Source organism: Lytechinus pictus, chromosome 6, assembly GCF_037042905.1.
Source record: "Lytechinus pictus isolate F3 Inbred chromosome 6, Lp3.0, whole genome shotgun sequence".
NCBI lineage: Eukaryota > Metazoa > Echinodermata > Echinoidea > Temnopleuroida > Toxopneustidae > Lytechinus > Lytechinus pictus.
Window position 1 is genome coordinate 6,870,086 of NC_087250.1, and position 13,456 is coordinate 6,883,541.

Here is a 13,456-nt window from a genome sequence, read left to right on the forward strand (position 1 = left end):
TCTGGTGCAGAGGGGGCATTATTAAAGCTTATCGCTTTTGGCTTTAGAATATTGTATTTTTTTTCAAATAAAGGAATCATATTAATACGAATCCTCAACATCCTTTCCTTCCTCCCTTTACCTAGTCATGATAATAAATTTCCAAGTGATTTTTTTTTATTATTTCACTTTTTGCTTTCAAACTCTGCCAAAAGTACAAGTGCCAATGATTTTGTTTTTCTTTCCTTTTTAATATAGCCCACTTGCTTCAACGCATCTTGTCGGTTGTGTAAGTATGCTTTGACTGCCAAGACTATCTACACCAAAAGGTTACTGTTAATAACCATATGAAAACAAAATTTCAAAAACACCTCACCAGAAAGTTATAGTTGGTCTTATTTAAAATGCCAAAGTATGAACAAGGGGTGGGAGTACTGAGACAGGACTATGGGGGCCTTGTTGCTATCTGGCAAGGTGAAAAGTGTAGGCCTACTCGGGGGCGGTTATAGACCCAGAGTCTTGGTAGGGCTTCTGGAGGCTTGAACTGTAATTGTCGATGTTGGTTAATGAAATGGAGATGGTCAATCGTTAACCCCATACCTGTACGTGGATACCATATTGATGTGACTAAGCAGGTAATCCCCGGCCTCCTGGCCCAAATATATATATAAATATTAAACGGGGACAGGGGGGGGGGGGTAGCGATCGAGAAAAGAAACATATGTAAATGTACCACTCATTTTGACAATACCAGAAGGATTTCCATCAATAAATTGTACATAATAATTACGTGTGTAATACCTTTCATTATTCATTTAATTTCATATTAGCTGTACTATCATTTCCATAATTTTCCTTTTCATTTTGTCATCTTTAGATAAGTAAATATAAGCTTTCTGAAGAGACGACTACCAGGTTGTGGTCCTGTCTGAGATCCTTCAACTCACTGAGCCGTCTATGCATCTCAGACTCATTTCTCAGTTTCCCTTCATCTTCGATTGAGCTTTCATCAGTCACAAAGCTATCAGCTGAGAAAGTGACGTCACGATGCTATAAAGATCTGATCTCATCTCTCCCTGGTTTGGTAAATATCGATATCACTATGGATGATGCAGAGGGAGACATACATCCGATTACGGCCGTTCTTCGTCGAACAGGAGGACAGAGACTCGATCGGATCATTCTTCGCGGCATTCCGCTGCCACTCCGGACACGGAATGTGGTAAGACCGGGTCTGCTGTTCAAAAAACACATCGACGACACGACAATTCTTAAATTGGACGGATCTGGAGAAATGAATAAAGTATGTTGTGTTGAACTCATCGAGTCGTTGGCATTTTTGGCATCATTGGCTTATCTACAACTAGAGTGAGTTGTTATTTTCAAGACAATAAAAACAACCAAATTTAATGCTGTACATTCCAACCATCTTATTTCCAGGTGGTAGGAAAACGAATAATGATTTTTAAGTAAATGGGAGAATAAATTAACATTTAGTCAGCTATTCAGAATAAGCAAATTATAAAATTGTTATGTCATTCGGTGTCATCATCACGATTGAAACGTTTGACCACAATGTTTTAATGAGGTTTGAATTTGAGGGTCAACGGGCCATCTTTTCCCTTCATATTATGCATGTTATGGGATCTCTTAAAATGTAATTCTTTGACATGGGGATCGACATTCCGTAAGTACAATTAAAACGGCTTTAAACGTTATAGGGATATCGTTAAGTTTCCGACGGCAGATGCTGTCATCATAATGTTGTCATCAATCGCCATTTCCCTTTAATTTATAGATTTCTCGATGGCTGGTCTTTCAACTTCAAAACAACTTTTGGTGTTGAGGTGAGCATGGGTTGTGTCTAATCGAAAAAGTATGGTTTCACTAACAAATGAAGGCCATTTCACAAGTAAACAAACAAAATCCCTATAGAATGGAGGTAATTGGGGTCGGCTCCTAAATGTGGGTCATCATTTTTTTTTTACTTGGCAGTCCAAGGGGGGGTGTGAATCATCTCAACCCCCACCCCCGTAGATCCGCCAATGGTAAACTAACCTATCGTATGATTCTACTCTGAACGTTCTTCACGACCTTTGCTTTTGACGCAAAACTTTTTTTGTATCAGCTTTTCGGAAGTTCATATTTTAAGATAACATTTTCTAAGAACGTAGTTATCTTTAATTAGACTCGTGAATGCGGTTGGAATACCCCAATGATATACAATAGCATCACTCGAATTTCCTTTGCCCTCACACAATTTACCCTTTCTCTCATATATAAGTCACATGTCATACGGGATCAAGGTATACCTACTACGCTTTTTTCATCAACTATTATACATAATGTAATATTTTTATACATTGTTTTATTTATTCATTTATATTTTTCGATTCATTCACTGTAAAGAGTGATTAACATGCAATGATGTTTTTATATTAGTACTCGGTGCCAAGCGTTAAAAGGGGTAGTTTACCCTGAAAATTTGTTTATTGTAAAATAGTAGAAGAAATAAACAAAGAATATTGCCGAATGTTTTTGATAAATTAATCAAATAAATTAGTTTTTCGAATTTTGACATTTTTGTTGTTTGTAATGCCATATGCGAGCAGCATTTATACAAAGCAAATGGTAAAAATCAATGAAAAATCATTTACAAGAAAAAAATTAAAAGGGATTTCACTTTACCTCTTGTACATCAATAGACAAATTATTTCACTCCCAATAATGACAAATATAACAAAAATAAGCTATCAGAAACCATTAAAAATGAAACTCATGCATTTTATATCATATACATAACATATGGGTAGCTGCTAGTTTATGACGTCAAAAATCCAAATAAAAAAAATTTAATAACTTTCTTTATCTTTAATGGATTTCCTCCAAAGCTTCACCGATATTTTTTTTTTTTGGGGGGGGGTATTTTTACAGAAGACTTTTCTTCAGGGCGAACTTCCACTTTGAATAGCCATCACACTAACAAAACAGACATAGACTATCTATAACTAACGAAATGGCAAAATCATCAATCACAAAAAGTTAGCAAGCTGATATTGATAAGAAAATTATAATATTTTATTAGAAGAGTAGTACGACGTACTATATAATTCCAAATGCAAAACTAAGAAAGAAATAAAAGGAGTCTCTAGATTATGATTGAATGGAGAGCATATTTCCTCGAAATAAGATATTTAATTTTCTCCCCAATTTCCAGAAAAAAAAATCAAACATATCTATCATGAAGTTTTTTGTTTCAAATCTTACCCAATAAAAAACCTGCCAGCCCAAATTCGAGTGTTTTTCGCCAATAATGAATAGTCAGTCTTCAATCAAAAGTGAAAAAAATATTTCATAAGCTTTAAGTTGATATATAACAATTTAATTTGGTTGTCAATATCCCACACAAAGACAATAGGGAGAAAATAAGTTTGAGCCTAACGTAACTATGCTCATTTGCGAGCTTTAATTCTTGGATGGGGCGGATCGCTCGATGTCAAATAAAATTTGGACCAGGGTAGAGGATGACATAGTCTACACCGTCGCATAGGTGCTTTCCACTAAATTTATCATTGTATAACATGTGTTATATTTTATTTCATATGAATACGTTATGCTAATATATTCATAAAAAGGCACACCATTGCTCTAATCCATTAACTAAAGATCCGACAAGGCAATTTCTTATGACAGTATTCTGTATCTTATAGCATTAGTAACATATGTAAAATAAAAACAAAACCGTTACCACATTCAATTTCATTTGCATTTTATCTAATGAAAATATTATTTAATTCTTTGTTTTTGTTCTTTTCATATTAATTGTTGTCCAATAAATATCGTACGTTACTTTATTTTTGGCCATAATTCAATAGCATCGAATTTTAAAGACTGCTCTTAATAATTTGCTTTAACAGTTATGTCTAGAGATTCAATGTTAGATATGATTGTTGTTTATTTACTTTAGCTATATGTACCACTATATTTGTTAATACATTTAGGATTTTCTCCTTTACGTTTTAAATAATAGTTCCGTTTGAAAATCATTTCGATATTCATTTGATTTAATATAGCTTTATTTTCATACACACAAATTCGTTTTCATTTTCTTTTTCAGATTAGTAAATATGAGCTTGGTAATGATATGAATGATGATATGACTACCAGGTTGTGGAACTGTCTGGGATCCTTCAACCTACTGACCCATCTAAGCATCTCAGACTCATCTCTCAGTTTCCCTCCATCACCCCCTCAACTGCTATCCGTCACAGCGCTATCAGCTGAGAAAGTGACGTCACAATGCTATGAAGGACTGATCTCATCGCTCCCTGGTTTGGTAATGATCGATATCACCACTGATAATGCAGATAGAGACATATCCCAGATCACTGCTGGTCTCAGGCGAACAGGACAGAAACTCACAAACATCAACTTTCACGCACCGCCATCACTCCAACCAGAGAAGATTCGTGTATCGCGTGAGACTATGAGAACACTGAGTCTGCTGATCAGACAACATTACAAGAACCTGCAGTCGATTGGTTTGTCTGGAGTTATTAATTTGAATGAAGAAGACCTTGTTGAACTGCTCGAGTCATCGACCTCTTTGGCATCATTGGCTCATCTGAATGTAGAGTGAGTCGGGTTTGTTTTTGTATTCATCTATACATGCTTAACTCTTGCCAATCTTAAGTGCCACTGTACGGAAGTTCAAAAAGCAGGTACATGTATTAATGGATATTTGCTTCCGTAACAGTAGGATCCATGTTAACATGAAGGCGACTCTGACTTAAAAATATTAAGTTAGATCGGCTACAAAGATTTGGCACATGATTTAATCCATCCTTTAAATTGAATAAACAGCAGCCAGTCGGATGTTCTCAGAGTATCTCGATACCATTATGTTTACCTACATACCTCGACCTTATCTATGTCGGGAGTATTAACAATAGTAGTAGTAGTAGTAGTAGTAGTAGTAGTGGTAGTAATAGTAATAATGGTAGGCGTAGCTTAAATCAGATCTGGCTCTCTGACGGTCAATTGGATCGGGGTCGCCCTAGCCACTAACCCGTCTCTGTGGTCTAGTGGTTAAGGCACCGGTGTTCAAAGCTTGGGGCCTGGCTTCGATTTCCGACAGAGACATATTTTCGGCATCACCATTTTTTCCAAAGGGTAGATAGCTCTGGGGAACATTGATTTAAAGTAGAAATATATTGAAAATCGTAAAAGTAAAGAATCATATATCAAATTAAAGGAAAAAGTAAGGAGAACACGATGGTGTACATCATTTATCGTGGAGACTGATGAAACTCAGTTAATTGATAGTTGAAAGTTCTCTCTCTGAATGCTTCAAACACGCAGAATTACGTCCACGAAATTGGGGATTTTTTTATGACGTCACTGTCTGTACGAGAGGCGTGATTGGCTCTCCCACGTGAAGCTCCACTTGCATGCAAAACCTGTTGCGTGGGTTCGTTTTCTCCACATTGTCACTGAATACTTCGATCCCGAAATGAAAAAAAACAGAATTTTATCTAAAATTGGGAGAGCCAATCACGCCTCTCGTACAGAAAGTGACATCATCAAATTCGAGTCAATTCAGAGACCGATGTGAGGCATATTTCGGATAGGCATTTTAGCGTTTTTTATTCGGCGATTTTCACCTTTTGTATTATTTTCGTTATTTTTGAATAACCCACTGATAATCCCCAAATCATTACCTTTCCATTGATATATAATTAAACCACATTCATAATCAATATATTTCTCCTTTAAGCTACGCTTATATATATATATATATACATGTATAATACTTTCTCGCTTTACTCGGTTCTAACATTAATACAGTTCATAATAGCAACTTGGATGAAATAGGATAGAAACTAATAATGTTCCTTTGCAAATATTACTGAAGAAAATAGCAGAAATTCTCCATTCAATGACCTCAATAGAAAAAGCAGTTCATGGGCTAATTGCTGATAGGATAAACCATTTGGAATCTGTTTCGCCTGACAGCCCGAAATTTGTAACTGGGGATTTCAATCAGTGCACATTAGAACATGTTTTGCCCACATACGAACAGTACGTTACACAACCTACACGTAACGATGCGACGCTAGATCGTTGCTATGGAAATGTTCCCACGGCATACAAAACAAAGGCCTGTCCACAGCTCGGTGCATCGGATCACAACAATGTCTTGTTAGTACCGTCCTACCAACAGAAGCTAAAAAGAAACAAGCCGGTAAAAAAGGTTCGCCAGTGCTGGACCGAGGAAGCAATTGAGGAACTTCGCGCATGTTATGAATCAACGGATTGGAATCTTTTCTTCGAAACACAAAACACGGTGGATCAGTCGGTCGATGTAATTTCTGATTACATTCGGTATTGTGCTCAGACGATTATACCAGAAAAAGAAAAAAGGTCTTTGCTAACGATAAACCATGGGTCAGTAGTTCGCTGAAGAAGCTGCTGCATGAAAAAAGGAAGGTGTTCAAGAGTGGTGATCGAGGTCAGCTAAAAGATGTACAAAAACAGATTGATCGGGAGATTAAGTCTTGTAAACGGTCCTACAAAAGCAAACTTGAACGCAGTTTCTCTCAAAATAACACTCAAGCAGCATGGCGCGCGATGGAAACAATTACGGGATACAAAGGGAAGAAAAAGTCTCCGGACTTTACCGCAGACTTTGTTGATGAACTCAATAGTTTTTACTCAAGATTTGAAGTACATGATTTTCATAGGGAAAATATTGTTCTGAAAGGTCATTTAGAACATTTGATTTCCCAGTTTGGTGACAGTAATAGAGTTCTGTTCTCTGAAGAAAATGTTAGGAGGGTGCTGGGGAAGGTAAAAGTAAACAAAGCAACCGGCCCGGATGGCATTTGCAATAGATTATTGAAATACTGTAACCAACAGTTATCTCCAATTCTATGTCATATTTTTCAATTGTGTATGGATACAGGGGTTATCCCGAAATTGTGGAAAACCTCCATAATCATACCAATCCCTAAGATAAACAAAGCCCGTGAACCAAACGATTTCCGACCGGTAGCACTAACATCAAATGTTATGAAATGTTTCGAAAGGCTCTTTCTTGTCCAATTGTTAAAAGAATCACAGTGTCAAATAGACCCATGTCAATTTGCCTATCGGTCAAAGAGAAGTGTAGAAGATGCTACCCTCGTTTTTCTCCATAAGATATATGAGCATCTCGACCGTGCAAAGTCGTACACGCGATCACTATTTCTTGACTTCTCGAGTGCATTTAATACGATTGCACCTCATTGCCTTGTACAAATGTTGATAGATATGAAAGTAAACCCCAGACTTATTCTATGTATCCAAAATTTCCTTTGCTCGAGAATTCAATCAGTTAAAGCTGGGAACTGTCAGTCAAGAGAGTTGGTGACGCAAATTGGAGCCCCCCAAGGTTGCGTATTATCTCCCGTTCTTTTCTCGTTGTACACGAGTAATTACATAGGTACGAAGACATCCTGCAGTGTAATCAAGTATGCCGACGATACCGTGATAACAGGCTACCTGTTCAATGATCCTAATGAATATATCTCACAGATAAATGATTTTGTCAGTTGGTGTGACGATCATTACCTGATATTGAATACCAGTAAAACCAAAGAAATTATCATTGATTTTCGGAAGGGTGATAAAATTCATGAACCACTCCGTATTCACGGAGATGTCATTGAGCAGGTACATGAGTACAAATACCTCGGAACAATCATTGATGACAAGCTCTCATGGAAGCAAAATTGTCTATCAGTACAAAATAGAACAAATCAAAGGATGTTTTTCTTGCGAAAACTTAAAAGTTTTCACATCGATAAAACTATACTGAAACTGTTCAATCAATCAATCATCAAAAGTGTAATAACTTTCAACCTGGTATGTACTTTCGGAAATATGTCAAACGAGCAAAAACAAAGAATAGACCGGATTCGACGAATTGCACAAAAGACGATAGGCATGGATTTGTCCCCTGTCCAAGCAATTTACGAAGAACGCATACTTGCCAAAGTACATACCATAATGGCAGACAAGACTCACCTCCTCAATGATTGGTTCCGTTTTAATCGTTCAGGAATACGACTGTGTCCCCCCCCCCCCCCCGCACACGCCTTTCACGCTACCGGTACTCCTTTATTCCTAATTCTATACATGTGTATAACTCAAAAGTAACACGATGATATATCTTTCTCTTTTCCTTTTTCTTTTTTTCTTCTTCCTCTTTTACTTTTTCATTTTCTCCTCTTTTTTCTTCTTCCTCTCCCTCTTCTCCTACTCAGTTCTTCTGCTTCTTTTTTTCTCCTTTCTTCTTCTTTCCTGTTCTTTCTTTTCCCTTTCCTTTTCTTCTTCTTCTACACTTTACCTTTCCTTCCAGCTTCCTTTCATAATTTCTTTCATATCCTTCACTCTTTTGAACGGGTATCTTGTAAGTGTCAATTTATGATGATAACATACCTCATACTAGGATGGGGGGGCGGGTGGGGTTGGCAGCATGCAGACATCTCATCACCTATTTCTTATACTTTATGAATTTCGAATTATGAATTCTAGGGGTTATCAACCTATTGCAGTTATCAATAGTCTAAGTTGTATTGTTTATGTAGAGTTAGATTGTTATGATATATCTTATTTAGTGTGTATGTTATGTGTTTAAAGCCATTGGAAACTAAATTTCTCTGTATGCTTAGCATTCATTGACCAATAAAACAATCTTGAATCTTGAATCTTGAATCTTGAATCTTGAATCTTGAAATAAGTGGCTCGCTTGTCTTCCGTAACTTATATGAGCTCACCAGTAACTAGTCGGATGCTGCTATCCGAATGTTTTCTATCATCATAGCTCCTAGATGTGACTTTTGTATCTTCTCTGTAAATCGATTTTTCTAGATTTATCTCACTACGGTGTGTTGACGCTTGAAGTGATTATTGCATATTACCTTCATAACAATATCTAACATGTCTAACTATTGAAAAATCAACCATATCTTTCGTGTTTTGTCTATTCCATTGAATTCTGAAGTCGCTTGTCTAATTACCTCCATCACAATGGAAATTTCTTTTTCCTCCATGAATTATATGTTCTCTTATGTTTTATCGACTACGCTTATGATAATAATGATACGAGGTAAAAAAATTGTAATCTGATGAAGTCTCTCATTCTGATCATGATGATCACTATGATCAGTAATGAATCTCAAAATACCTCTTTTATCAAGCATCAGTTTTGTATATACCGAGATATTGACTTGTTTACTGCGCTTGATATGAAAATAATCATCAGAGAATCGACAACAGATATTTTTTGGCATCTCTCTCTCTCTCTTACTGGTCACAATTCCAATGTTCACAATTAGTTCACAATTGAATGATGTTTTATGGTTTATTTTCATTCCCGTTATGAATTTCTATTTTCTATACAATTTAGAACTCTTGATAAATGGCATTTCGACTTTGATATCGCGGAAGGTGTTCAGGTGAGCATAGGTGGATGTATATTATTTGTGTAACTTGGTGGTTACTATACAGTGCATCCCAGAAAAAAGGAAACCGATATTTTTCGATGATTTATCATAACTTAATCACAAATACAATAGACAAATGACCTACCATTTTAAAGCTTAGAATCTCTTCTTTCATCTGAAATTACTTAGATTATTTCTCATTCACGCATGAGTGAGCAAATCAATTTGAAAATGGGATATCAAAAAGTCACTTGGCCTGCCGTATTTGGGTTTTAAAAAGAAAACCACATTTTTAAAAAGTTCAATATCTGCTCTTTAATCTGATACCTCAATTACAGAAAATGGTCAAGAAATAACAAAGTTCTGGTTATTTTAAAAAAAGGCTTTAATTTCAATAATTTCATAAACTGAGGAAGTTTTACAGGCTAGCGTTCAAACTCAATCGACACTCCGTTTTGTTGACGATCAGCAATGCATTAAGTCTTTTGTTACCGTGCGTGGGAGAACGGTGAAAAACCCGTTTATTTAATGAAGTTATGGAAATACAAGCGTTGTTTCGAGGGATCATAACTTTTTTACTTCTTGACCATTTTCTGTGATTAAGGTATCAAATAAAAGAGCGGATATTGAACTTATTATTTATATGATTTTCTTTTTTTAAATTGAGATACGCCCCGCCAAATGAGTTTTTGGCTTCGAATTGTTTTTGCTCACTCATGCGCGAATGAGGAATAATCTAGGTAATACCAGATGAAAGAAGAGATTCTAAGCTTTACATTGGTAGGTCATCTGCCTATGTTATTTATGATTAAGTTATGATAAATCATCGCTAAATCTCGGTTTCTTTTTTTTCTGGGACGCACTGTATAGCTGTAATGATATCAGGGGCAGATCCAGCTTTCACCAATTGAAAGGGGAATATTTTCCACGTGTCCCCCACCCCCGGCCGCTAAAAGCTGATGTTTGCTAGTTTCGTAACAATATTCTGACGAAACATAATAGTTATTCAAGCAATTTTGCGCTGTGATTTCTTTTTCATTTTGGGGCACTTGGGATTCAAATTTAGATCTGGCTCCCAGATTCGTTATTTTTCTTATGTTTATTGACAAAAAACGCGTTAGAGTACCTACTTGACGTATTTAGAAATTTTATATTAGAAGACAACGTATAGGCCTATAGATCAAATCCTGAGATTTTAAGTTAATCCAATAATTGAGAAACTCTTTTAAAAGACAAGACAAGATTACGCAGGAATTTTATGCATCCGTTTTTTTTTTTGTATTAAAGTTTGATGTAAAATGGGTAAATTTGTCGATCAAACATTTTTTAAGCTTTAAAACTTCACACGACAACCGTTTTGGTGCACATGCATTAAAAAAATAAGACAATCAAATGGAATAGTGACATGTATTCGGGGATGGGAAGTTTACCCAAACTAAACGCTTCCATTTTTTAATCTATTTTATTTTTAAAAAAATGTATATACAGTGTATTACTTGGTTTTTCTTTCAGATTTTTTTCAAATTAGCGTATATTTTCAAGCGTCTAAATAATAAATAAAAGAAATCACGTTTAATTCTAGGATATCGTTTTTTTTTCTAAAATAACTATATAGTTTCTTTTGACGAAATGCATGAAAGGTGTGAAGAAAAGTCAGAACCCAGAATTAGTTCATGTATCATTTATTTGCGCTGTAATTCTTATCCAGCTTTTCTATTCTATTTTCCTTCAGATAACCAAATGCCATCTGTCTTCTGAGATGACTGCTAGAATGTGGTCTTGTCTGAGACCCCTCACCTCACTGAACCATCTCACCATTTCAGACTCATCGCTCAGTTTCTCTCTATCACCTCCTGAACTACCGTCCGTCACAAAGCTACTAGCTAATAAACTGACGTCACAATGCTACCAAGGGTTGATCTCGTTATTACCTGGGTTGCGAGATATTGATGTCCAAAATGCAGCTACAGATGACTTTGTTGAATTTGTCGAGTCTTCAACACGTTTGACATCATTGCAACGACTTAAGATAAAGTGAGTGTCTATGTTCTTAACTCATTATTTGCCGAGGATGTTCATTTTTACCATGCCCGGATGCAATCCCCCTCCCGATTATGTGTTCAAAGCGCTCTTATATTAATTCGATACTGTCAAGCGCCCCGCCCTTCAGGGACCTGGGAACGATGTTTTCAGTGGGGGTGCTGAAATCTCTCCTCAGAGGTGGGGGGGGGGGGACAGACACAATTGAATTTTCCATAATTACACACACACACATACCACACATACCACACACACACACACACCCACCCTCACACACACACACATACATATATATATATATATATACATATATATGACAGTCACTTCTTAGCTTTCTTCTTATAAAAGAACATAGATATATAATTAGGTAATTCGAGCGCGAAGCGCGAGCTATTTTTTTGTAGAAATTTCATGTATTTTGTCCTGAAAATTGAACATTATGAGCAATGTTTGTGGTCCAAGATGCGTATGTAACAAATAATAATAATTGTGAGCGCGATCAGCGCGAGCAGATATTTTTTTTATATACGCTCTGGCCTGATCGAAAGGGACGTGTTATAAGGACTGTTTGCAGTTACCCATGAAGACGATACATATATCAACAATCAAATAATGCGAGCGCGAAGCGCGAGCTGAAAATTTGACATTCCGACCTAAATACTGGACATTCTAAGCACGTTTTAAAATTATGAACAGGATAGGTATATATACAATTGATGCGAGCGCAAAGCGCGAACGGAAACAAAATTGAGATTTCAGACCCAAAAAACGAGAGATTCTAAGTACTTTTCTAATCATGATGAGGATAGGTATAAACTATACAATTGATGCGAGCGCGAAGCGCGAGCGGAAATAAAAATGAGATTTCACACCTAAAAACGAGACATCTTATGCACTTTTCTAATATAGGTATATAACTATACAATTGATGCGAGCGGAAACAAAATTGAGATTTCAGACCTGAAAACGGGACATTCTATTCATGTTTTGTAAATCAAGAAATTGATGGGTAATTGGATATATTCTTAAATTAATAATGTGAGCGCGAAGCGCGAGCAGAAAAATTTTGATATTCTGATCTGAAACTCCACACTGAATGTAAAATGGTTTGAGAAAACTCAGACGAACATAAGAATAAAGATTTGATCAAAATCAGACAAGGAATATCACAGTTATTGCATTTTAAAGATTAGCATTATTCCCCACTTGTTCTTTTGTATTTTATTATATAAAATTAGGTTTATTCAATATTTTCATTTCAAGACCCAAAACAATGGACTAAAACTGATTTAGTCCATTAGATATTCTTTGCTGCAACTTATTTCATTATAAGGGAGACATGTCGTTCATTCTGGTATAAACAAATGAAACAATTTTGATTCCACAAGGAACAGCTAGGATAGTGGGGATGTGACAGCATCAGCCCACCTATTAAATATCCATGACGACATGCATACCACCATTTTCATAAAATATTGCTAAACTTTAGAATTATCAGATTTTGATGAAATTTATTCATTTTTATAAAATGTATTTGAAATAAATATTTTCAGCCCGGAGTACCCCCCCCCCCCCCCCCCCCCAATCAAGCTGCGTTTCTGAATACACATGCGTGCGCGTGTTTAGAGTTAGACCTAGTTTCTGGGCATTCTAAATACATTTTTTATTAAAATCAATAATGCGAGCGCGAAGCGCGAGCAGAAAATATTTGATATTCCGATCTGAAAGAGGGTGAATTTAAACACTATTTCAAGTAATGTGTCGGAAAATTCTGAAATGGGGGGGGGAGGTTCTACAAAAGGTCGTTCATTTTCATTACATTTCTGTCATTTATCATACCTACCACTAGATTTCCAGGAGGTGCGCTGCCTATGGAAAATAACAAACGCAGCACCCCAAAAAATTTTGGGGTACTTCATCCCCAGGGCCCCCGCTTCCCAGCCCGTAGG

General features: G+C 36.3%; 1 protein-coding gene across 3 annotated transcripts in view; it reads left to right on the forward strand.

The window, feature by feature from the left end:
* The first annotated feature begins 243 nt into the window (after nucleotides 1-243).
* Nucleotides 244-13,456, forward strand: part of LOC129263010 (uncharacterized) — a 67,842-nt gene continuing 54,629 nt past the window's right edge. For 2 of the 3 annotated variants that reach the window (XM_064100783.1, XM_064100782.1), the window contains exons 1-6: nucleotides 244-268; nucleotides 857-1,347; nucleotides 1,778-1,826; nucleotides 4,097-4,614; nucleotides 9,431-9,479; nucleotides 11,200-11,501. In XM_064100783.1, coding sequence (XP_063956853.1) covers nucleotides 1,082-1,347; nucleotides 1,778-1,826; nucleotides 4,097-4,614; nucleotides 9,431-9,479; nucleotides 11,200-11,501 — 1,184 coding nt within the window. In that variant the 5' untranslated portion in view covers nucleotides 244-268; nucleotides 857-1,081. Of the gene's footprint in view, nucleotides 269-856; nucleotides 1,348-1,777; nucleotides 1,827-4,096; nucleotides 4,615-9,430; nucleotides 9,480-11,199; nucleotides 11,502-13,456 lie in introns of those variants that run through there. The other variant, XM_064100784.1, reaches the window with a different exon arrangement.